The 24,863-nt window shown below is 43.3% G+C and overlaps 1 protein-coding gene across 1 annotated transcript in view; it reads left to right on the top strand.

Annotated features, from left to right (window-relative positions):
• Positions 1–24,863, top strand: part of GRIP1 (glutamate receptor interacting protein 1) — a 482,353-nt gene that overhangs the window by 442,210 nt on the left and 15,280 nt on the right. Inside the window, exons 20-23 of the mRNA XM_052639896.1 lie at positions 6,597–6,753; positions 8,541–8,652; positions 8,766–8,810; positions 13,800–14,033. Coding sequence (XP_052495856.1) covers positions 6,597–6,753; positions 8,541–8,652; positions 8,766–8,810; positions 13,800–14,033 — 548 coding nt within the window. The remainder of the gene's footprint in view (positions 1–6,596; positions 6,754–8,540; positions 8,653–8,765; positions 8,811–13,799; positions 14,034–24,863) is intronic.

Here is a 24,863-nt window from a genome sequence, read left to right on the forward strand (position 1 = left end):
GAGGCTTTTTAGTTCCTCTTCACTTTCTGGCATAAGGGTGGTGTCATCTGCATATCTGAGGTTATTGATATTTCTCCTGGCAATCTTGATTCCAGCTTGTGTTTCTTCCAGTCCAGCGTTTCTCATGATGTACTCTGCATAGAAGTTAAATAAGCAGGGTGACAATATACATCCTTGACGTACTCCTTTTCCTATTTGGAACCAGTCTGTTGTTCCATGTCCAGTTCTAACTGTTGCTTCCTGACCTGCATACAGATTTCTCAAGAGGCAGGTCAGGTGGTCTGGTATTCCCATCTCTTTCAGAATTTTCCACAGTTTATTGTGACCCACACAGTCAAAGGCTTTGGCATAGTCAATAAAGCAGAAATAGATGTTTTTCTGGAACTCTCTTGCTTTTTCCATGATCCAGTGAATGTTGGCAATTTGATCTCTGGTTCCTCTGCCTTTTCTAAAACCAGCTTGAACATCAGGAAGTTCACAGTTCACATATTGCTGAAGCCTAGCTTGGAGAATTTTGAACATTACTTTACTAGCATGTGAGATGAGTGCAACTGTGTGGTAGTTTGAGCATTCTTTGGCATTGCCTTTCTTTGGGATTGGAATGAAAACTGACCTTTTCCAGTCCTGTGGCCACTGCTGAGCTTTCCAAATTTGTTGGCCTACTGAGTGCAGCACTTTCACAGCATCATCTTTCAGGATTTGAAACAGCTCAATTGGAATTCCATCACCTCCACTAGCTTTGTTCGTAGTGATGCTTTCTAAGGTCCACTTGACTTCACATTCCAGGATGTCTGGCTCTAGATGAGTGATCACACCATTGTAATTATCCGGGTCATGAAGATGTTTTTTGTACAGTTCTTCTGTGTATTCTTGCCGCCTGTTCTTAATATCTTCTGCTTCTCTTAGGTCCATACCATTTCTGTCCTTTATCGAGCCCATCTTTGCATGAAATGTTCCCTTGGTATCTCTAATTTTCTTGAAGAGAACTCTAGTCTTTCCCATTCTGTTCTTTTCCTCTATTTCTTTGCATTGATTGCTGAAGAAGGCTTTCTTATCTCTCCTTGCTATTCTTTGGAACTCTGCATTCAGATGCCTATATCTTTCCTTTTCTCCTTTGCTTTTCGCTTCTCTTGTTTTCACAGCTATTTGTAAGGCCTCCCCAGACAGCCATTTTGCTTTTTGCATTTCTTATCCATGGGGATGATCTTGATCCCTGTCTCCTGTACAGTGTCACCAACCTCATTCCATAGTTCATCAGGCACTCTGTCTATCAGATCTAGGCCCTTAAATCTATTTCTCACTTCCACTGTATAATCATAAGGGATTTGATGCCTTTATCAGTTATAAATCTGTTGGGAAATAAAAACTGGAGTCAGCAGTGGATTAAAGTATCAACTTTTTACTTTTATTTTTTGGCAGAGTCGGGAGTTGTTAGAAAAGCTGGATTGAACATACAGCCACACTCAGGATTCCTATTTCTCTACCCCACCCCAAGTCTGATGCTGGGACTTTAATAAGGGGGAAGTCAGATCTACGAGTGCTTCCCCGGGGACTCAGACAGTAAAGAATCTGTTTGCAATGCAGGAGACCCGGGTTCAATCCCTTGGTCGGGAAGATCCCCTTGAGACAGGAATGACTACCCATTCCTGTATTCCTGCCTGGGAAATCCGATGGACAAGAGTCACAAAGGGTGACCCTTTGTGAGTCACAGGGTCACAGGGTCACAAAGAGTTGGACACAACTGATTGACTAACACTTTCACTTTTCAGATCTATGAAGCAAACTGTAACCCCAGCTTGTCAGTTGGATTTGACTTAGTTGAATAGAACTGAAAACCCTGATATCAGAGTGACTTAAATCATAAAGAAATAGGCATTTCAGAGCTAGTATATAATTCCACAGTGTCATGAAGGACCCATGCTCTTAAATATTTCTTCTCTAATATGCCGAGCACTTGGTTTCCATCCCTGGGTTCACTCCATGGCCCAAGATAGTTGTTGGGGCTGCAGCTGTTTCATCTACATTCCATCTACATTCTGGGCAGCAGAAAAGAGGGTTGTAAGGAGCCCTTCCAGAAGTTTCATTTACATGTCATTGGCCAGAACTTTTTACATAGTTAAATTAACACTTAACTTCAAGAGAGGCTAGGAAATAAGTCTTTCCCTGAGCACCCCCAAAATATGCCACCTCAAAACTGGTAAAAAGATGAAAGGAAGAGTGGATATTTGATAGGCAACTAGTAGTCTGCCACAGCCATAGCTGCAGTCTTGGCCTCCTGCCACCTTTGAGCTCAGTGAGCCTCAGGAGTGGAATTTAGGTTGACTTACCTCATGGTGCTACAGCAGTGGGAGAGAATGAGTCCGAGGAGAGTCGGAAAGGGCCCAAGGTTACATTCCCAGGGCTCTTTTCCAGAGCTGGGCCAATTGGGTAAATCGATGCTCATCCTCTGGGGAGGAATAAGTACAGATGGTTAGAGGGACCAGAAGATCCCTGGACTACTGCTCACGCCTTGAGAGTGAAGCAGGCAGCCACTGGCGGAACATAAGGCTAGGCAGCGAGGTTTGCCGTGAGGGTACCCCCTCAGTCCTCCTGCTCAGCTTCTCCTCCTGCTCAGCTTCCCCTGTGCTTCCACTGGTGAATGCCTGCTTAGCCTCTTAAGTCCCAGCTCGTATGTCACCGTTCCATTGGCCCCCTTCATGACCTGCTTTCTGATCCCCAGACAGATCTCTATTCTTTTCTATCAGTGTGTTCAGATGGAAAGGGTAACACTTCTTACATGCTAATAGAACTCTCACTTTCTATCTCTGCCTGTTTCTCTTCCTCTTTCTCCCAAAGCTATACTAAACTGCATTTTTTTGAAGACAAGAACCTGGTTTTATTATCTTTGTATTTCAGCTCCTCCTGCAGCACCTGACAAGCCTTAGAGGTGCTGGTGCATGTGTGCTGGCTAAGTCACTCCAGTCATGTCCAACTCTTTGCAACCCCATGGACTGTAGCCCGCCAAGCTCCTCTGTCCATGGGATTTTCCAGGCAAGAATACTGGAGTGGGTTGCCATGTCCTCCTCCAGGGAATCTTCCCCACCCAGGGATTGAACCCATGTCTCTTAGGTCTCCTGCATTAGCAGACGAGTTCTTTACCCCTAGCACTACCTGGGAAGCCCCTGGAACATTTACTAAGTCAGAAATGCTAATTTCCTTCTTTCCCTGTTTTATAATGAGACTGAGATCTTGACAAATTGAGTTGCCTAGTAAATAATAAAAGTAATGGACATTGAATGAGGTTTCATTAAAACCTCATTGTGTTCCAGGCATGTCCATGAGTGTTTATGCATATTATTCTCTTTAATTTTCATATCAACCTGGTGAAGCATGTGGCACTATCCGTGTTTTACACGAAGGCAAATTGGCCAAGACTGCAGAGCAAGCAAGTGGCAAAGCTGGGATTTGAACCTGGGTTTTTCTTACTTCATTCTTTGTGCTAGCATTGCATGGACAAGACCAGGTCTTCTAAGTTTATACCCAAGCCCCAAATATTTGAATTGTATATCCTCTTTTCATGCCCTGCTTCATTGTAACATGATAATCCTTTAATAGTACTTCTTAAGACAAGTCTTCCTTGATATAGACAGACATGCCTTTTTGTGGGGAGAGGCATTTTCCTAGTAATGATGCTTCATATTCTGCTCAAGCCCATCCTTACAGTCTTGCTCAAGTCACCAAGAACTACTTACATCAGTCGGAAGAAAAATCAGAAAGTTAATCTGCTCAGTTTAAAACAGGTTGGAATTTCCCTTGGGGACTGAATGGTCGTTACAGGTTAATGCCTATCAGAGAAGGATGCCCCTGGGAGGACACCACCATTTAGCATTTTGCTCTTAGCAAATTTAAAGCCTTTAGGGGAAGTGAGGTGTGGACTTACTTCCCCTAACTCTTTTTAAGAGATGTCACATGTTTGGGCGTTCGTTTATTTGCTTCAGAAGATGGATAGCCTGGCAGAGGGAGCCAGGTGAAATGTAGTGTTACCCCATCACTCCCCTTTAAGAAGAGACTCAAGGGTTCCCATAATTCAACACTTGGGACAGAAAACTGAACATTCATCATGCAAAACTTCTCCCCGAATGTCTAGCCACACTTGCAGTTACCCAAGAAAGCAAATGAGATATGGAACTGTAAATATTGCCTCTGCACTGAGGACTTCTGATGCCTGGTGTCCTAAAACAGGAGATGCGTCGGGTATTTCCATGATGCGGCTGTGGGCTTTCCCCTGTATGATGGAGGTTAAATCCTCTTGATCAAAAAGCATTATCCTCGGACATCCCACTTTCTCTGGGCTCTAACTAATAGTAAGGATAGCATTATAGTACTAAACAAGTAGAGGGAAAGTGAAGGGGGAAGGTGAAGCAAAGGAATGGCAGGGAGATAGTCACCTCAGGTTGTTGGGTCATTTAAATGAATGTGAAATTGTGGCTCTGGGCCTGTTTGCTAGATGATGTGCTTTAACCACAGTAAGAAATAAGTGTTATATTGCAACCCAGTACACATATGTGGGCTTCCCAGGTGGCTCAGTGGTAAAGAATCCACCTGCCAGTGCAGGAAACACAGGAGATGCGAGTTCAATCCCTGGGTCAGGAAGATCCCCTGGAGGAGGAAACGGCAACCCACTCCAGTATTCTTTTCTGGAAAATGCCATGGACAGAGGAGCCTGGCAGGCTACAGTCCATGGGATCACAAAGAGTCAGACATGACTTGGCGACTGAACACAGAGCACACACACACACGTAAGCAAACACACATGTAATGAGTTACAACCTGATGTGATGTCTGAAGTCACGTATGGTGGTTACAGCACTAACGTAGACTCAGACCTGCCAATCAGCCCCTGCTCTTCCATTTGAAGCCCCCTGAAAATTTTTGAAACACTGCAGACCCTACCTCACACTTAAAGGTTGTCATCCTAACTTTCCCTCCCCAAATTATGATACTTAACAAAAAAACGTAATTTCTAGTCTATGGTAAATACGCTTTAAATATATTCTTATCAAAATATGAAGCCACAGATTTAGCTCAGATTTGTGGGAAATTGTCTATTATGTAACCTGATTGTCAAAGCCATTCCTCACTTTCTCATCAAGCTAATCAGACTTAACTCCCTGTCAGAAAGGAAGTCAGTCTTTGTTTTGCAGGCCAAATAAACATCAGAATGTGCGCACCTCCTTACTCTGACAACTGTCCTTCTGAATTCTAATTCTGAGACACAGGGAGATAGATGGATGAGAGGAGTTAAAAGCTTTGCACTGAGTCGGTGCCTGGTTGAAATAAGGCTCCGCTCCAAGACCTTCCCTCAGGACCGAGCCTTTCCGTAATTATCTATCTCTTGACTGATGGCTGGGAGCTTTTATATCCCAGGGTCAAGCTCGTTCAAAGATTTGATATGGATGAGAAATATGCCTCTCATTTGTAAAGGGACAGGAAAACAATTGTGAATTGGGAAGTGAGAAGGGAGCCTTGACTGATCTTAGACATCTACCCTCTCCCACCAGAACTTTCTCAGCGAGGTCATTTTAGGAAGACCTGCCTGTGGAATTAGGACTGGAACCCCTGGGAAGGTTTGCAAGTACCAACTAGGTCCTCAAATGAAAATAATTACAGTACCTACCTTCAAAGATAATTAATTATGCAGAATCAATAAGGTGATACAAATAAAGGATTTTGAATCATTTTGTTTGTTTATTTATTTTTGGCTGTGCTGGGTTTTCATTGCTGCACAGACTCTTCTCTAGTTGTGGCAAAATAGGGGCTACACTCTAGCTGCGGTACACAGGCTTCTCATTGTGGTAGCTTCTCTTGTTGCAGAGCACGGGCTCTAGGGCAAAGCACAGTAGTTATGGCGCACAAGATCAGTTGCGCTAAGGCATGTGGGATCTTCTCAGATCAGGGATTGAACCCACGTCTCCTGCACTGGCAGGCAGATTCTTTACCACTGAGCCACCAGGGAAGCCCCAAGTAAAGGACTTAATGAAGCTCTGGGTGCATAGTTAACGCCTGCTCTGGGTTTAGTATCATTGCTGTTGCTGTAGGTAATTGACCCCTCTATTAACAATGCAGATGAAGTAATCCTCAGGCTCATGCCTAACATCTGTGGGCCCCAGCCAGTTTTTCTGTGCTCGGTCCACACCCTGCAACCAGCACCCCTTGGTGACTCCTTGGACCTAGACCCCACCTCTGGTGGCAGATTCCACTCCCAGAAAGACAGACTTGGGTAAGAAGCCCTCTTGCACCCTGCAGGTGGACACAGGGTATCTGGGCAGGCAAATCAGGGTTCTGACCTCCTGGAGCTTGCTCTGGAAAGGGCTGGATACAGATTTTTATATATCCCCCCTCCTAGCAGATTTCTCAGCTGGACAGGGGAGGGCAGGAGCCCTGTATATAATCAATTGGGATTAGACATGAGTGTGTCTTTAATGTAAGAATTAAGTGTTGCCTTGATGGCCTTAATGATCCCAAATTCAGTTAAAGTCAGACCCCTTGAATAAACAAATGGAAACTACAGAAAAAAGACAAGTTACTAGATAATGAATGCCTTGTTTTTGTTGCAGGCACTGGCTTTCAGGCCTCAGGCTACAACTTCAACACCTATGACTGGAGAAGTCCCAAACCAAGAGGCAGTTTGTCCCCAGTCACTAAGCCTCGAAGCCAGACTTACCCAGATGTGGGACTAAGTAACGAAGAGTGGGACCGGTCCACCGTCAGTGGGTAAGGTTTTCACCAAGTGCTGCCCTGTCCCAACTGCTTCCGGGTCATTTGGGCCAGATGTGAACTTCTGTACTTCCTGTAGCAACTCCTGCTCGCGTTGGAAGGATTCATGAAGCCACTGTCACCGTCCATGCTGGCCACATGGCTGATTCAAAGACTTGAGCCTGCCCAGCAGGAATCTGGGCTCTACCACACACAAGTTTCCCCAGATGAGAACAGCAGTAGCACATGGGGAAAGTCTACTTCTATAAGCCATATCCTCACTCTGTGACTGGTTCCCTCTCCTTTCATTTAGAAGGTGGTTTCACACTGTGTGTGTGTGTAGCTGTGTGTGTGTGTGTTAGTCGCTCAGTTGTATCCGACTCTTTGCAACCCCATGGACTGTAGCCTGCCAGGCTCTTCTCTCCATGGGATTCTCCAGGCAAGAATACTGGGGTGGGTTGCCATTTCCTTCTTCAGGGGATCTTCCCGACTGAGGGATCGAACTCGGATCTCACGCATTGCAGGTGGATTCTTTACCATCTGAGCCACCACAGAAGCCCAGCTTCACATAAAATTACATGAAAGAAAATTTTTTTTAACTGAGGATTCGATTTGTTTTTTTTTTGCAAACTGAAGACTTAAATACTTTATTAGGAAGACAATACTTCTGCATTAAAATATCTTTTTTAATATAAATTTATTTATTTTAATTGGAGGTTAATTACTTTACAATATTGTATTGGTGTTGCCATACGTCAACATGAATCCACCACAGGTAGACACATGTTCCCCATCCTGAACCCCCCTTCTTCCTCCCTCCCCGATATTTTTAACTGAGAGTCTATTTTAGCAGTGTGCTCCTTACCAAAATATTTTAAGGAAACTCATAAATCTGATAGCATTTAACTGATCTATACTGATGTTTATAATGAATAGGGAAAACATGTTTTTCTCTCTCAAGGAAAAGTTTGATTTCTCGTTCCCTTCAGATAGAGTAGCTGAAAGATATCCCCACCAGTGCCATGTTGACACAACTCACTCAGCAATATCTGTGAATTCAGTTAGTAAGACCATGGTCCTTCCAGTCTTTGAGACATTTTGAATTTCCTACAGTGTCTTTCTGTTAGAACTGGACTGACTTGGAGGCCACAACTGAAAGAAAGCCAGATCCAAAATGAATCTCTATTTTGTGTGTGAGATGAAGGGGAGGGAGATTCTGGATCCAATATATATATATATATATATATATATATATATATATATATATAGGCTTCCCAGGTGGTGCTGGTGGTAAAGAACCCACCTGCCAACGCAGAAGACAAAAGAGACGAGGGTTCAGTCCCTGGGTCAGGAAGATCCACGGGAGGAGGGCACAGCCACCCACTCTGGTATTTGTGCCTAGAGAATCCCATGGACAGAGGAGCCTGGCAGTCTACAGCCCATGGGGTCTCAAAGAATTGGACACAACTGAAGCAATTTATCACAGCATGACACACATGTGCACACACACACACACGTATGTATTTGGACTTCCCAAATGGTGCAGTGGTAAAGAATCTGCCCACAGGAGATTCAGGTTCAATTCCTGTGGTTGGGAAGATGCCCTAGAAAAGAAAATGGCAACCCACTGCAGTATTCTTGCCTGGAGAATCCCATGGACAGAGGAGCCTGGCGGGCTACAGTCCATAGGATTGCGAAGAGTTGGATATGACTGAGTGACTGAACACACACACACACGTATATAAACGGATATATACATATATATCTGGCAAGTTCTTAACCAAGACTGTGCTTTTGGACAGCAGCTTCACAGGGGCTCCTGACAGTACCGAGGCCGAGCAAGAGGAGAACTTCTGGTCCCAAGCGCTGGAGGATCTGGAAACCTGTGGACAATCTGGGATTCTGAGAGAACTAGAGGTAGCCTTGGTCCTGCCACTTACTCTCATTGTTTCTACATTCATTTTTTTTGGTCCTTTTGAGTTGGCATTGGTCACACCAGTTCATTTAAAAGCTTTAACCCCTTTCCACAGGAGAAAGCTGACAGGCGTGTGTCTTTGAGAAACATGAATCTCTTGGTAGCTACCCTTTCTGTTTATATTTTTGCTTGTGAAGCTGCCTTCCCTGCCCCCTTGCCTTTCGGACAGTGATTTGATTTTATCCAATGCAGTTAAAAGTAGTTCTTTCCCCATTTCTGCCCCCACCCTGAGCTTACTGACCTGTGGCTTCTCTACCATTGCTCCTTGCTAACCCTGACTGTCTCTGTTTGCCACCGGATCGCTCAGGCGAGCTCAGTCTCAGCAGTGGCATCTCTCATTCTCTGATTTGCTTTAGAAAGGTTTCTTTGGCATGTTTTCATTTGTACCTGGTAGAGACGTTAATTTGATCGTGAAGAGGAACATAAGAGGAAATTTGATTTTACCTCATTTTGCCCTTAAAGTAGGTGACAATGCGGCTGGTAAAAAAGGCCAGTCTGTTTGATCAGCAGCCAAAATATTACAGAGTATGTTGCTGTTAATTGCAAATCCTGCTTCTGTGCTAACTTAGTGTGAATTCAAGGACTTGCAGAGAGATGGAGTATAATAGCAGAACTCCTGGTGAGTTCTTTAATCAAAGCCATAAATTTGCTGACAGTATTCACACTTTGGTCTGGGAAGTCCTGGACTGTTTCCTTTTATGTTCTTTTAAATTTTCTGAGCTGTAAAAAAGAAAGTGGCAAAAGTCTCATTTTTATTTTGATGTCATATGAGGTCCCCAAGTCACCATAAGGAATGTGAATGGCCTAACTGGGTGGAACTCTTGCAGTTCTAAAATGATGACTCATCTTTATATTATTTTGCTTCTCAGTTGCATGTGTGGATATTTTATGTGACTCTAATGTTTGTGAATCTGCAAAGAGAATTATAAAGAAAAATATTAGTTTGAATTTGTAAACATCATGGTATTACCTGGCATGAATTTCTATTTCAGAGCACAGTTAAAGGACCTGGAGATGGATAATCCTACAAAATGTAAATAAATCAAGATGTTAGCAATTCATTCGTTTTCATGCAACTTTCAAAAAATACAGAATGCTTAAGTATCAGGTAGCTTATTTAAACTTTTACCACTTCCTGTATGGAGAATGATCAGCACTGTACCAAATTGAATAAAGATCTCAGTTCACATTTTTTCTTAACATAGTACTGCTTTTAAAAGCATGTTTTGGCTCATATGCCTTTTGTATTTTTCATTTTGAAATCTCATTTGAAGAACCCATTTTTCTACTCATAGCCTCTTCTACATTAGGTATTAACAAAGTGAAGATGATGTAAAAAGTAATACAGTCAGGTTGTGTTTTCGCCCAGAAATTGAGTTACCTGATGAAAACAACATCCATCAGTATAGAATTTATGTTGCAACAGCCAATAGATTTTTTTCTAACATCACTTCAGACAGGTATGGCCCTTGAAATTATATATCCAGGAAAAAAAAATGGGTTGAATTTAATAATCAAAGAGAAATAACATTTTCAACTAGAAAGAATGATTGACAAATCCATAAATTAGTGTCTTATTCACACTTTTAGCACAAGGAATATTCACTTATTAGTTTGAATGAACTCTGATCCCTTGATTTCAAGTGCTACTATGCAAAAAACATTATTGGAGCTAGGTTCCTGCATATGAAATTTATATCTAGCATTAAAAGTTAAAGCACACTATAAATGTAACAAGTGTAGATTAGCTAAGATAAAAAATGATTACAATTGAAATGAAAATGAAAATTATACTAGTCACTTTCCCCATTGCTAGCAATAATTTAGGTTCAGCTTTAGTACTGAAAAATGTACAGTTTTAACAAGAGAGAGAAATTCAAACTAAGATTTTAGACAAGTTACTTAATCTCTTTTATCAGTTATTTCTTCTTTAAAATACATGGATTATAATGACTAATGCTTACATGACACAACACAGAACATGGCACTTAATAAATGCTCAATAGAAATTATTTTTTTGCTACTTCTTTCAGTGATGAATACTGTCTTAACTATTTTTTCCTTAGTATAACATAAGAAGAAGGTTTAACTAAATGTCAAATAGAGAACTTTTGGACATACTCCTAAGCTGTATGCATATCAGTAATCTCACTGATGATTTTGAAAATGTATAAATTACAAATTGTGCAAAATGAAAATCGGTGGTACATACTCGTGAAGCAAAAACAAGTCTTAAGGAACTTTAAATAATTACTTTTTTTTAGTTTTGTGTTTGTGTTTTAATTTTAATATTCCTATAGGGATGTCGCTAATTCAGTTGATGTTGACTTTAAACAAAGCAATCAATTCATCCTTTGAAAATTTTATCTGAAGACCTTTTGATACTATGTCATTGCTTCCATCAGAACCATTTCTAGATCAAATTATAACTTCTGTTATGGCTAAGGCTTATCAAAGTAGCCTTAGTTGTCTCCCACTGTAGTGATTATTTGATTTCCAATGTGCTTCCTGCCAGTCTAATGAAAAATGAGTATAAAAAATAAATGTTAACAAAGCAAATAACTAGTCTAAGTAGGTAAAAACAATAGGTGGATGCTCACCACAGCAAGAAAATAATCGTTGAATGCTTTCAGTAACAGCAGATTAAACAAGGAATGATACATGTGAGTTAAGTACCATAAAATAAAAGGATGGCCCATGTTACCAACAAGCTAGTAATAAAAAGGTTTCAATTAAAGGAAATTTATCTGAAATAAACCATAATATGGATAATTCACACTGGATAAATACTAAGCTTTTTTTATTTACTAAAAAAGCCAATTTTAAATGTTTCAACTTCATACTTGACTGAGAATCAGTATAGCCTGCTGCTGCTGCTGCTAAGTCGCTTCAGTCGTGTCCAACTCTGTGCGACCCCACGGACGGCAGCCCACCAGGCTCCCCCGTCCCTGGGATTCTCCAGGCAAGGACACTGGAGTGGGTTGCCATTTCCTTCTGCAATGCATGAAAGTGAAAAGTGAAAGTGAAGTTGCTCAGTCGTGTCCGACTCTTAGCGACCCCATGGACTGCAGCCTACCAGGCTCCTCCATCCACGGATTTTCCAGGCAAAAGTACTGGAGTGGGGTGCCATTGCCTTCTCCGAATATAGCCTAATAGGCAAGATTAAAGGTTTTGGAGACATTGGTAGGGTTGCAATCCCAGACTCTTGGGCAAGTTGCTTCATTGATCTAGGCATCCCCTTCCTAAGTGAAATGAGGAGGTATAATAAATATAATACTTTATCATATAGACTTATTGTAAGTATTTAATGGTATTCTACATATACACACACATATATGGTACTTAGCACATATTAACACTCTAACTTCTTTTTTTCAAAATTATCAGTAAGATAACCTGTAGTCAAGATATTGGTAAGTTCACATTTTGTTTCTTTTCTACATATCTGTGTGCCAATACTTGGCTGTCATTTAGAAATCTTGTTAGTGTCATGTATATCGCCGAACACCAGGTGAAGCTTGGAATTATAACATCTTAGTGAGGTAACATGGAGAAGGCAATGGCACCCCACTCCAGTACTCTTGCCTGGAAAATCCCATGGACAGAGGAGCCTGGTGGGCTGCAGTCCGTGGGGTCGCTAAGAGTCGGACACGACTGAGCAACTTCACTTTCACTTTTCACTTTCATGCATTGCAGAAGGAAATGGCAACCCACTCCAGTGTCCTTGCCTGGAGAATCCCAGGGACGGGGGAGCCTGGTGGGCTGCCGTCCGTGGGGTCGCACAGAGTTGGACACGACTGAAGCGACTTGGCAGCAGCAGTGAGGTAACAAATAAAAACTCTACTCACTTTGCAGGGTTCCCTCCTGATCAGTAATTTTAGATGGTGCACTTGGCTCATTTACTACCTATGGGACCTCAAGTAGGTCAGTCTCTTTGTGCCTTAGATTCCTCTCCTGTAAACTAGGAGGAATTACAGCACTTAACTCATAAAGTTGTTAAATGTGTGCATACATTCAAAGGACTCACATTACACTTCTGTTACCTTTAGCATCAGTATCAATATAAACCACTAGATCACCACCAGTCATACGGCATGTGGAATTTATTTGGGGGCAGATTCACTGATGCTGGTATACCATTATATAACCGTTATATGGAAGAATACAGAGCTGGCTACAGGCATAGTTGCAGAATTTTAGCATCCTCCAACCATGAGAAATGAACATTCCCAACATGATATTGTTTTCAAATGCTTTTTTCTCTTGTTCCACTGCTGAGACTCAGTCATTTTTGAGAGCTAATCTTGCCATTTGTTGTGTATTATGCAGGGACAATATATTTGAACACTTCTCAATTCACTGGTAAAATTCAAGTCCCATTGCTTTTGGGCCAAGTGTTGATTCCAGTAGCACATTATATGATTATTCCTTAACCTCTTTGAGGATCTTACACATGGGTCATTTCTAAGAAACAATGACCTACACCAAGTGATGTGGAGACCTAACTCATCTGCTTAGTTCCCGGGCTGGCCACGTGGCCAAAGGGAAGACAGTACACCAAAGCTAGGAAGGCAACATTGAGTAGGAGCCCTCGCTTTTGTACAGTAGCCTCATTTCAGCCTGTTGTTACCTGCAGGTGGGGCTGGAGGTGCCATTGCCAATAGGGGCTGCCTGATCTCCAATAAGAAGTTCTTAGTTCATTTCTGTAAGATATATTGAAGGTTGCCTGATAAATCCCATCTTTAGAGCCCACTCAGTGGAAAGTTTCTGCTTAAAAATGTAGTTTGCAGTAAGCAGATGGTAGAGCTCTTCAGTGTGCCTCCAAACTGCCAGGGGTGGTATTTGCTTAAATAAACTCAATGGCTTAAGTACTTAAATTGGATTTGTTATGTGCATTGTAAATGTCACTTGCGAAGCATTTTCCCAGACTTTCATGGTGCAGTCAGTACCTCCATTCTCCAGCCTTTGGCTATGCCCTGAAGAGACTGTATTTTGACTGAGCAGAAGGAGAAATGTGCTTCATGTTGAGCAGCCAAACCTTCCTCTTACTCGATGGCTTAATTGTTTCTGAAAATTGTCACTGCCGCAGGCAACGATCATGTCGGGGAGCACGATGAGTTTGAATCACGAGGCCCCTTCATCTCGCAGTCAGCTGGGGCGACAGGCCAGCTTCCAGGAACGGAGCAGCTCCCGGCCACACTATAGCCAGACCACTCGCAGCAACACTCTGCCCTCAGATGTGGGCAGGAAATCTGTCACCCTGAGAAAAATGAAGCAGGAAATAAAGGAGATCATGTCCCCAACTCCTGTGGAGCTGCACAAGGTCAGGAAACTCTCTTCTCTTCCCTTGGGGGTTATGTTTCATAGCCATTCTGCTCAGCCCGAGTGCCCTGATTTGAGCATGATCATGACACTCTAAATGTGGGCTCAGCCGAGGAAAGAAGCCAGAGCTTAAGGGCAGATCATCAGAGACCGATGGTTCTCAAAACATGATCTTTAAGAGGTGATCTCATAAAACAGAGAACATTGGCTTTCAAGTAGTGAATTGATCACAAATGTATTTATGGCCAAAATCTTCCTGCAGAAGCTCTATTATTTCAACTTGATTAGAAGGGGGAAAGATTTTCTAAATGCTGTACACTCATAGCTACACTGAAAAGGGGTTTCCGAGGTGATGTTGGAAGGATTAATCATCAATTACAGACTTCTCAGTAGACGGTTATGTTATTCAGGGAGTATAAACTTCTCTTTAAGACATAATTTAGATGTCCTGGTCAGGACAAGATAAGGCCTGGTTATGTTTCATCTCTGCTAAGGCGGCTGCCTCACTTTGCTTCATGGATGAAAACTCACAGTTGCAAACATAACTGAATTCAAGTTGCTGGCAGAGTTTAAACAAGGCAGGTGTAGGTGACAGTAGCTGTGGAGCCCAGGGCCAACGAAATCAATGGAAGGGAGGTTTCTCTGGTTTTCTTTTGTAGAACTCGCTTTTTGCTGTAGTTAATACATAAGGAGGTATAGTTAGTAACAGTCTCACTCCATTCTTCTCACAGAGAAGATCTGTCGTTAATAATCTGTTAACTAGAGAGAAGGTATTTGTCTTACCCAGAAGAGCAAATAAATGTCAGGTTAAGAAGGGGTAACAGGCCAACTACTCTCCTTTTCCTCTAAAGACTTTAGTCTCCCTCAGTTCAGTTCAGTCGCTCAGTCGTGTCCGACTCTTTGTGACCCCATGAATCGCAGCACGCCAGGCCTCCCTGTCCATCACCAACTCATCTCCCTACCCACCTATTGAAAGTAGCTGTTTTGCTGCTGACAAAGGATATGGTGAAAGAAAGGATTGTGTGGGAGGTTGGATTCTGAATTCATGTTCCATTCCTGGGTTCATTCTTTCATTACTCATTGATTCATTCATTCAGTACCTAGATTGTGCATTTCTTTACTTACAGAATGTATTGTAAATCTCCAAGGAGCACATTGTCTAATGGGAAGACAGTCCAGGAAATAGTGGGAAGAAAGTGGGATTAGTACAATGACAGACACAAGACTAGACTGTCTTTGGAGATGGGGGGCACCCTAACCCACTAAGGGCTTCCCTGGTAGCTCAGACAGTAAAGAATCTGCCTGCAGTGCAAGAGACCCAGATTCGATCCTGCATTGGGAAGATCCCCTGGAGAAGGAAATGGCAGCCCACTCCAGTGTTCTTGCCTGGAGAATTCCACAGACAGGGGAACTGTATGGGTTACAGTCCTTGGGGCCGCAGAGTTGGACACGACTGAGTGACTGACACTAACCCACTACAGAGGAATGAGAAATGCTTCCTGGATGTAGGTGTTGACTCTGCAGGAAGGTGGAGGGTGGGAAAGCATTCCAAAGCACAGAAAGAGACATACACAGAAGGATGTTGAAGATTGCAGTGTACTGAGAGAGTGCAAATATGCCAGCATGACTAGAGCCTTGGGCATTAAGAGGCATTACAGACTTCACAGAAAAGTCAAGACATTTCTGATATTTTAGGGTGGGCACCCAGCTTTAGCCTGTTGCCACAAGTTAGTTTATCCAGTTACCCTGAATTGATGTGTCTGTCTGGTAAACATCAGGCTTCACCACCTGTCACATATCCTAATTGGCTAATTGACAAACACCATTAGGAGGCTGTAAGGACTCCCTTGGTGATTAAATTGCAGAAGCTGCATAGTCACTGCTAATTCTGCTGTACCGTGAGGAGGGCTGGCCCCTCCTGATTCCCTCAGTTATTTAGGAACACTGCCTTCCTGTCTTCTCTAAAAGTCTGCTGCCCAGGAAAACAAGTGTTCTGGGTAACTCACCTTCCTTCAGCACCAAAGGGAAAGGGTAACAATGAGTGCCTGCTGTGTGCTGTGTTTTTTCTCTTTTTTAGCCCCTCACTATAGCATGTCTTAGCATTTATTTTCCCCGTCTACAGGATAGGGAAGGGCTTCCTAGGTGGCTCAGTGGTGAAGAACCCTCCTGCCAAGGAAGAAGATTCAATCCCTGGGTCAGGAAGGTCCCCTGGAGGAGGAAATGACAACCCACTCTAGCATTCTTGCCTGGAGAATCCCCATGGATAAAGGGCCCTGGCAGGCTACAGTCCATGGGGCTGCAAAGAGTCAGACATGACTGAGTGATTAAACAAAAGGCTAGAGAAATAGCAAGCATAGAAGAGAGCCGCTTTTCCTTCTGGAGTGAAGGAGTCTCTTCAAAGGAAGATTCCTTGGTAGCCCAGCAACGCCAAAGGCTTGTCTCCCCATCCCTCCTGTACTGAAAGCAGTCAGCAAAGATCATGACAGTAAATTGGCTATGCAAGTTGTTATAGCTGACGTTTTTTAAAATGTGCTGAAAATAGAGCTCTCTTTTTAAAGGCACCATGCACTTAGCACAGTGAGTGGCAGTGGATGGACTGGTTGGACATTTGTGTGGCGGTGTGTGAACCGAGAGACTACAGATCACAGACTGTGCTAGACCCACTTGGCCTAGCGACTGGGCTGCTGCTTTTTTCCTTCTCTTTGGTCATTTCCCTCTATCGTGGCACTAAGTGCATTTCCCATGTGGCTTCACTCTTCTTCCAAATTGGTGCCAACAAAATAAGGTGCTCAGTAGTAGACGGTGTCCTGGGCATTATAAGACACCCAAAATGAGCTTGTGAAGTGAGACTGTAGCAGAGGAGCCTGCAGCCTGACGGTATGGAATTGCGGGAGTGGTGGGTGCTCACATCTCAGGTACCTTTGTGTGTGTGTGTGTGTGCGCGCGCACGTGCACGCGTGTGTGTGAATTCGGTTACCCTGACACTCCATTCACGTTTGCTGCTAAACCCACACTCCAGTTTCAAAACACTTGAAAGGAGAAATGGTGATTAGAAGAATCACTTTCCTCAGAGCAGAGACTGGTAATTGTGTTTGTGTCTTGATTGTGGGCATCCTTTGAGTGAAGATTACCTGACACATGAAAAAGCAAGTGCCTTGTTGATTGAATTGAATTGTCTTCCCACTGGGGTGCTTGGACTGTAGCCTGCCAGGCTGCTCTGTCCATGGGATTTCCCCAGGCAAGAATACCGGAGTCCATTGCCATTTCCTTCTCCAGGGGATCTTCCCAACCCAGGAATCGAACCTGCGTCTCCTACACTGATAGGCAGAGTCTTTACCTCTGAGCCAGCAGGGAAGCCCAGGGTGCTATTAGCTTGGACCAAACCTTCATAGAAGTAGGAAAAGGCACTCTCTGGGGGGTGGTGTGGAGATGGGGCCAGAGAAAGGGAAAAGCATCCCTTCCTCAAGTTGAAAATAACCCGAAGTCAGACCGCATGCATGGCTTGCCGAGTGGAATGAAGGCTGATTCTCATTGAGCCCCTTGGGTGGACTTTTCTCCACTGACCTAGTGGAGAAATTTCTAAGGGGCTGCAGAGACCAGAGTAAAGAGGCTGGGCAGGGTCAATAGCACCCCATTCTGAAAACATGTGGTGTTATTTTCCAGTTGCCATCTTTCTCGGGGCTGTGTGCCACTTGGTGAAAGCTGTCTCCGTGAGAACAAGTTGTGGCTCTGTCTGTGTCCAAGCCGGTACCTTCAAACTCTTACTGTCACTAGAAGCTGCATCAAGAGGATAGGAATGAATGGGCCAGTATCCACCCCCATTCCTGGGGAGAACAAACGAAACACAAAAGCCACACCATCTCTGATGATGGGTTACTAGCATAATCCTCATACAAAAAGAATAAAGTATGGGCTTAATCTTCCGGTTTCTTGAGTTTCAACTATTATCTGCCCCTCATTTTCCACCCAGTCCTCCTTGCCAATCCCTTTTCTTCCTTCAGACCTTCCGAAAATGCTGAGCTCAGGTGAGAGGCTACATTTTTTTAAATTTCACACATCTACTGCATCCAAGGGTCTCCCATATCCTAACAAGTCCTCTGTCCTTCATTCCTGAACCCCAAAGACTAGTTATCCTTCCTGACACTTGAGAATAAACATAGAACAAAGCCTCACTTCCCCTTTTGGCCCTGTGGTTGGAGGAAGACATTGGAGCTGGAGTGATGATCTGGTGCTTAGATTGCGGGGGAGGGACAGTGAGGGCGTCACAGGGAAGTGATCCTGGTGTCTCTCAGACTTTTTTGGCTGAGATGTTATCCAAAATACATCTTACCTCACAACTCAGTATACACATACACTCACACTTACATATTGGGTTGGCCAAAAAGTTCATTTGGGTTTTTCTGTAAGATCTTATGTAAAAATTCAACAAACTTTTTGGCCACCCTAATAGGTATTGAATAAATGAATCCAAAAATTGACTGCACAGTATACACTAATATTTTCTGTTTTGTTTCTTTTCAAATGCTGTCATATTGAGCTGATTTCAAGACTTATTAATGGGTAGTAACTACAAGTTTAGAGACTCTAGCCTTAGAGAAGAGTTTGGCATGTGAGCCTCTGATGACATTTACCATCATCACATGGGGTGCCTGTTAAAATGTGGGTTCCTAAGCCCAACCCAGATGTACCTGGTCAGCATTTTCTGGGAGTTGAGGCAAAAAATCAACATTTTAGCAACCTCTTAGTGGATTCTTTTGCACCTAAAGATTGGGAATCACTCCTGTAGGTTTTGCTAGCAGGAGGTGGTTATTTTGTGTCAGGGAGATGGAAGGCAACAGCTGAGTGGCTGAGCAAAGAGGAAATGAGTTTGCATTGTTAACCCTGGAGCTTCTAAATTTTATCTTTAAAATTAATTCTGCTTTGTATCATTATTATAGCTTATCATAGATTTTTTTTTTCTCTTTGCAGATAGGAGCTTGTGATCTTAGCTGCAGTTCATTGATAACCCCTCTTTTCCTTCTGAAGTTTAAATATTCTTTAGTGTCTGCTTAATATACTTCTGAGATAAATTCTAGCTTCACTTCTCTTTGCATATTTTAAGGCAAAAAAATCTTTTTTCTGTAGACTCACATTCAGAGCATTTGAACTTTAAAAAAAAATCATTTCCTTTTGTCCTATTGTTTGTGATTTTCAATAAGATTGTATTCCTTTATTGTATGCAACTGTTTTGTTTTTTACAGAAAGTTTTTTAAAATTATTTTCCAGAATCTATTTATAGCTGCGGATGGCTCGACTCTTGAACATTTGAGTCACTCACAAGGAACCCCTTTATTCTTATAGCTGCATTTGCTACCATCAGCTTTTCTCCCAGCCAAGTTCACTTTGCAATTCCAATATATTGGAGTGTTTTGAGAGTGTACTTTTGTTCTTCTTTATATGATAGAGTTGTTTTACTTCTTGGAAGTAGTGTCATTTTGGGTGTTTAGTACCCATGTCTTTTTCAATATTCTCAAGTCAGGAACAAGCTGAACCCTAGGAGGAAATATGAAATGGAAATACATATCTTATTTTGAATGTGACTCTTCACCAAATATTTGCAGTTGGTACTTAAGATTAAATGAACTGTCAGGCCAAGGTTTGGCCACAACCTGCCAGTCATGAGTCCTGTCACTTTTCTGAACCTCAGTTTGCTCCCTTACCAAGAAAGGGGCTGGATCACTCATTATCACAAGAGAGTTCACAAACAGCATTTCCCAGGCGAAGTCACTTTCAGTCTTACCTCAACTCTGCAGTGACAGAAACCCAGGAAATGAGAGCTCCTCAGAATCCTAGCCTTAAAGATGATTCAGGCAGCCGTCTTCAGCCTCCACAGATGGAGCTGTCCACTGGAATAACATGCTCTTTACAAAGAGAAGTGGACGTGTATTATGTCAGTGTGACAAGCATATTCTCTCCCTGTAAAACCAGGGGCAGCTGACAATCAATGTGGAATTGTAGAATAAGGGTTGGAATTTAGGTTGTACATTTTATGTGAGCAATGCCATCCAGCCCTGACGGCCCTTAAAATGGATTGTTTCCATCAGGTTCCCTTGTCTGAAATTCTAAGACATACTTCTCAAAAATGTAAAGAACAAAATTATATACAAATGATTGGCTCTTGGGGGAAAAAAGAAAAGTTTTTTAGCTCATTAATGAGGAATGGCAGCAGGATAAAAACATTTGTTCAAAGGGAAGATAAAGAAAATAGTATATATTTATCAGTCCAAGGAGGAGGAGAAAAAGAATGTCAGAATAAGATTTCCTAGTTAAAATGAAAGCTGCTCAATGACTTACAGTGAAATGAAAGCAAAGCCTTTGAACTTATCTCTTCTAAGGGACAGAACTCTATTTGCATCCTATCACTTCTCTTCAAGTTGCCATCCCCTTTACAGAGGCTGAGCTCTGAGCCATAGAAATGCTAAGTCAAACAGAGATGCAGTACCTTAGACTCAGATGACCCTTAGGCGGGCTTGTTAGGCAGTGTTGCAGTGTGCCTGATTTCCCAGTCTTTGATCTCTCATTTCTGTCAAGGACCCACCACCATCCCTCTTCAGAAATAATTTCCCTTAAGTCTAGCCCTGGCTTGGGGATCATTCTTCTTCTTCTGATGGCTTTGCTTGTCTCTTTTGTGATCAAATGCATTTATTAATAGTTTGTATTCTGTTATCTATGGAATGTTCACTTACAAATAGGGTGACTCCCTGAGGGTCATTGTGTTTCTCTCCAGGCCCTTGGAAAGAAGCCTGCTGAAGCTCTTCCTCCAACATCCTTCTGCTCCATTGCATGTCTATTGAGCATCTGACAGGGCTGCAGTGAGGATCACATTGATAGTGGTTTAGCCTAGAGCTGCTCTCTTTCTTCCCCTAAGATAAAGGATGAAGTTCATTCTTATTTGAGGACCTGTGTAGTGCCATACCACAGCATTGCTTGGAATGAGGAAATTAAACCAGCACTGTTAGTGCTCAGTGCAGTGAAAGTTTGGTAGGTGGTAACTTGGCCAACAAAGGTCCATCTAGTCGGAGCTATGGTTTTTCCAGGAGTCATGTATGGATGTGAGTTCAGTTCAGTTCAGTCGCTCAGTCATGTCCAACTCTTTGCGACCCCATGAACCCCAGCATGCCAGGCTTCCCTGTCCATCACCAACTTCCAGAGTTTACCCAAATTCATGTCCATTGAGTCAGTAATGCCATCCAATCATCTCATCCTCTGTCGTCCCCTTCTCCTCCTGCCCTCAATCTTTCCCAGCATCAGGGTCTTTTCAAATGAGTCAGCTCTTCGCATGAGGTGGCCAAAGTATTGGAGTTTTAACTTTAGCATCAGTCCTTCCAGTGAACACCCAGGACTGATCTCCTTTAGGATGGACTGGTTGGATCTCCTTGCAGTCCAAGGGACCCTCAAGAGTCTTTTCCAACACCACGGTTCAAAAGCATCAGCACTCAGCTTTCTTTATAGTCCAGCACTCACATCCATACATGACCACTGGAAAAACCATAGCCTTGACTAAATGGATCTTTGCTGACAAAAGCAGAGACATTACTTTGCCAACTAAGGTCCGTCTAGTCAAGGCTATGGTTTTTCCTGTGGTCATGTATGGATGTGAGAGTTGGACTGTAAAGAAGGCTGAGCGCCGAAGAATTGATGCTTTTGAGCTGTGGTGTTGGAGAAGACTCTTGAGAGTCCCTTGGACTGCAAGGAGATCCAACCAGTCCATTCTGAAGGAGATCAGCCCTAGGATTTCTTTGGAAGGAATGATGCTAAAGCTGAAACTACAGTACTTTGGCCACCTCATGCGAAGAGTTGATTCATTGGAAAAGACTTTGATGCTGGGAGGGATTGGGGGCAGGAAGAGAAGGGGACAACAGAGGATGAGATGGCTGGATGGCATCACTGACTCGATGGACGTCAGTTTGAGTGACCTCTGGGAGTTGGTGATGGACAGGGAGGCCTGGCATGCTGTGATTCATGGGGTCACAAAGAGTCGGACACGACTGAGCGACGGAACTGAACTGAGGTTGGTCATAATTTTCCTTCCAAGAAGTAAGTGTCTTTTAATTTCATGGCTGCAGTCACCATCTGCAGTGATTTTGGAGCCCCCCAAAACAAAGTCAGCCACCGTTTCCACTGTTTCCCCATCTATTTGCCATGAAATGATGGGACCAGGTGCCATGATCTTAGTTTTCTGAATGTGGAATTTTAAGCCTACTTTTTCATTCTCCTCTTTCACTTTCATCAAGAGGCTCTTTAGTTCTTTTTTCACTTTCTGCCATAAGGGTGGTGTCATCTGCATATCTGAGGTTATTGATATTTCTCCCGGAAATCTTGATTCCAGCCTGTGCTTCTTCCAGTCCAGAGTTTCTCATGATGTACTCTGCATATAAGTTAAATAAGCAGGGGGACAATATACAGCCTTGACCTACTCCTTTTCCTATTTGGAACCAGTCTGTTGTTCCATATTCAGTTCTAACTGTTGCTTCCTGACCTGCATACAGGTTTCTCAAGAGGCAGGTCAGGTGGTCTGGTATTCCCATCTCTTTCAGAATTTTCCACAGTTTATTGTGATCCATACAGTCAAAGGCTTTGGCATAGTCAATAAAGCAGAAATAGATGTTTTTCTGGAACTCTCTTGCTTTTTCGATGATCCAGTGGATGTTGGCAATTTGATCTCTGGTTCCTCTGCCTTTTCTAAAACCAGCTTGAACATCTGGAAGTTCACAGTTTACGTATTGCTGAAGTGTGGCTTGGAGAATTTTGAGCATTCTTTTACTAGTGTGTGAGATGAGTGCAATTGTGTGGTAGTTTGAGCATTCTTTGGCATTGACATTTTTGGGATTGGCGTGAAAACTGACCTTTTCCAGTCCTGTGGCCACTGCTGAGAGTTGGACTATAAAGAAAGCTGAGTGCCAAATAATTGATGCTTTTGAACCATGGTGTTGGAGAAGATTCTTGAGGGTCCCTTGGACTGCAAGGGGATCCAACCAGTCCATCCTAAAGGAAATCAGTCCTGAATATTCATTGGAAGCACTGACGCTGAAGCTGAAACTCCAATACTTTGGCCACCTGATGTGAAGAACTGACTCATTGGAAAAGACCCTGACTCTGGAAAAGATTGAAGGCAGAAGGAGAAGAGGACGACAGAAGATGAGATGGTTGAATGGCATTACCAACTCAATGGACATAAGTTTGAGTAAACTCTGGAAATTGGTGATGGACAGGGAGGCCTGGTGTGCTGCAGTCCATGGGGTCTCAAAGAGTGGGACATGACTGAGCTACTGAACTGAACTGAATGAGTTGCTTTTTAGATGCACTTAAGGGTGGGGGTTGATTGCCAGTGGAGCCAGCCCTGTGATTAGAGGTTTGGAGGTTTCAGTCCCACCGCCGACCTCCAGGAAGAGAGTTTGCAGGTGAAATCAGTCACCAATGGCCAATGGCTTAAACAGTCATTCCTGTGTAGTGAAGCCTCTGTAAAGCCCCAAAAGGATGGGTCTCCAGGAGCGTCCAGGTTGGTGAGCACATGGGATGTAGGGATGGGGTTGGGGAGGGTTGCAATCAGAGCCTGAAGAGAACATAGAGGTTCTACAACCTTTCCACAAAACCTGCCCCCAAGGTATCTCTTCCATCTGGCATTCCTGAATTATACCATTTTGTAATAAACTGGTGATCTGGTAAGTTCTGTGAGCCACTCTGGTAGGTTACTCAAACCCAAGGAGGAGGCTGCTGGAACCTCTGAGATACAGCCGGTTGGGCAAAGGTATGAGTGATGACCTGGGTCTGAAGACCATTGTCTGAAATGGTGGAATAGGGGTCAGGTAATGTTGTAGGATGGAACCCTTAACCTGTGGGATCTGACACGGCCGCTGTGTGGATAATTTCAGAACTGAGTTGAACTGTAAGACAGCCATCTAATGTTGCAGAGTTGTTTGGTGGTGTGGGGAACTCCCTACCCTCAACATATGCAACGACATTTTGCTCACATGGGTCTGTAGGTTTTGGAGGTCGGTGAGCTGCTGGTGGAACTGAGAACTGGGGGCTTGAGTTGAGAGCTGGCGGGGAGCCAAGTCAGAGAGGGCGCAGGAGCCAGAGAGCAGGGGCGGGTGTGGGGAGGCCAGCAGGCCGTCCTGAGTTGACATGCAGGAACGGTCTTTGGTCAAGCTGGGCTGACTTGGTGCTGGCTGGGCAAGTGGGAAGGCCCAGGGGCAGAGCTGATAGTAACTAACTAGAAAATCCATACTTTATTATTTTCTTCCAGCCCCACTGGTAGTATAGGATTGTCCTCAAAGTCAATTCATGCCTTGAATTGTCAAGTTTAAAGGAACAGGGCTACCCCAGTGGTGTCTGGAAGAATAAACCCAAGTACCCGGTGGTTTGTGGGCAAACTGGAACCGTCTCTGAAGTAGGTGTTGGTTTGGTCCTTAAAGGCCATCAAGCAAAGGGCTGAGTCACAGGGAGGCTGCCAGGGCATAGGAACTGCTTCTGGGGTGGCGATCACTCACCATGACATGGCCAAGACACTAGACACACTTGCCCTTAAAATCCAAGTGCAGAGACCTGGCTCTGCTGCCAAGGCTTTTCATGGGACTCAAAACTGAAAACACAAGCATTAAGTTTCTGATCTTTGCCTCAAGGACATTATTCAGACCTGCGGATGAACTTGCTTAGAAATACCAATGAAAGCTCAATTTGAATTATGGTGAAGTCCTGCACCTCCTGTTAAGGCTTCCGTTCTCAGGAGGGTTAGAGGCAGTTGCAGCATGTATTGACAAGTGGTTAAAATTGAAGTGGGTTTTGTAGAACT

The sequence above is a fragment of the Budorcas taxicolor genome, chromosome 5 (genome assembly GCF_023091745.1).
Source record: "Budorcas taxicolor isolate Tak-1 chromosome 5, Takin1.1, whole genome shotgun sequence".
NCBI classification, from domain to species: domain Eukaryota; kingdom Metazoa; phylum Chordata; class Mammalia; order Artiodactyla; family Bovidae; genus Budorcas; species Budorcas taxicolor.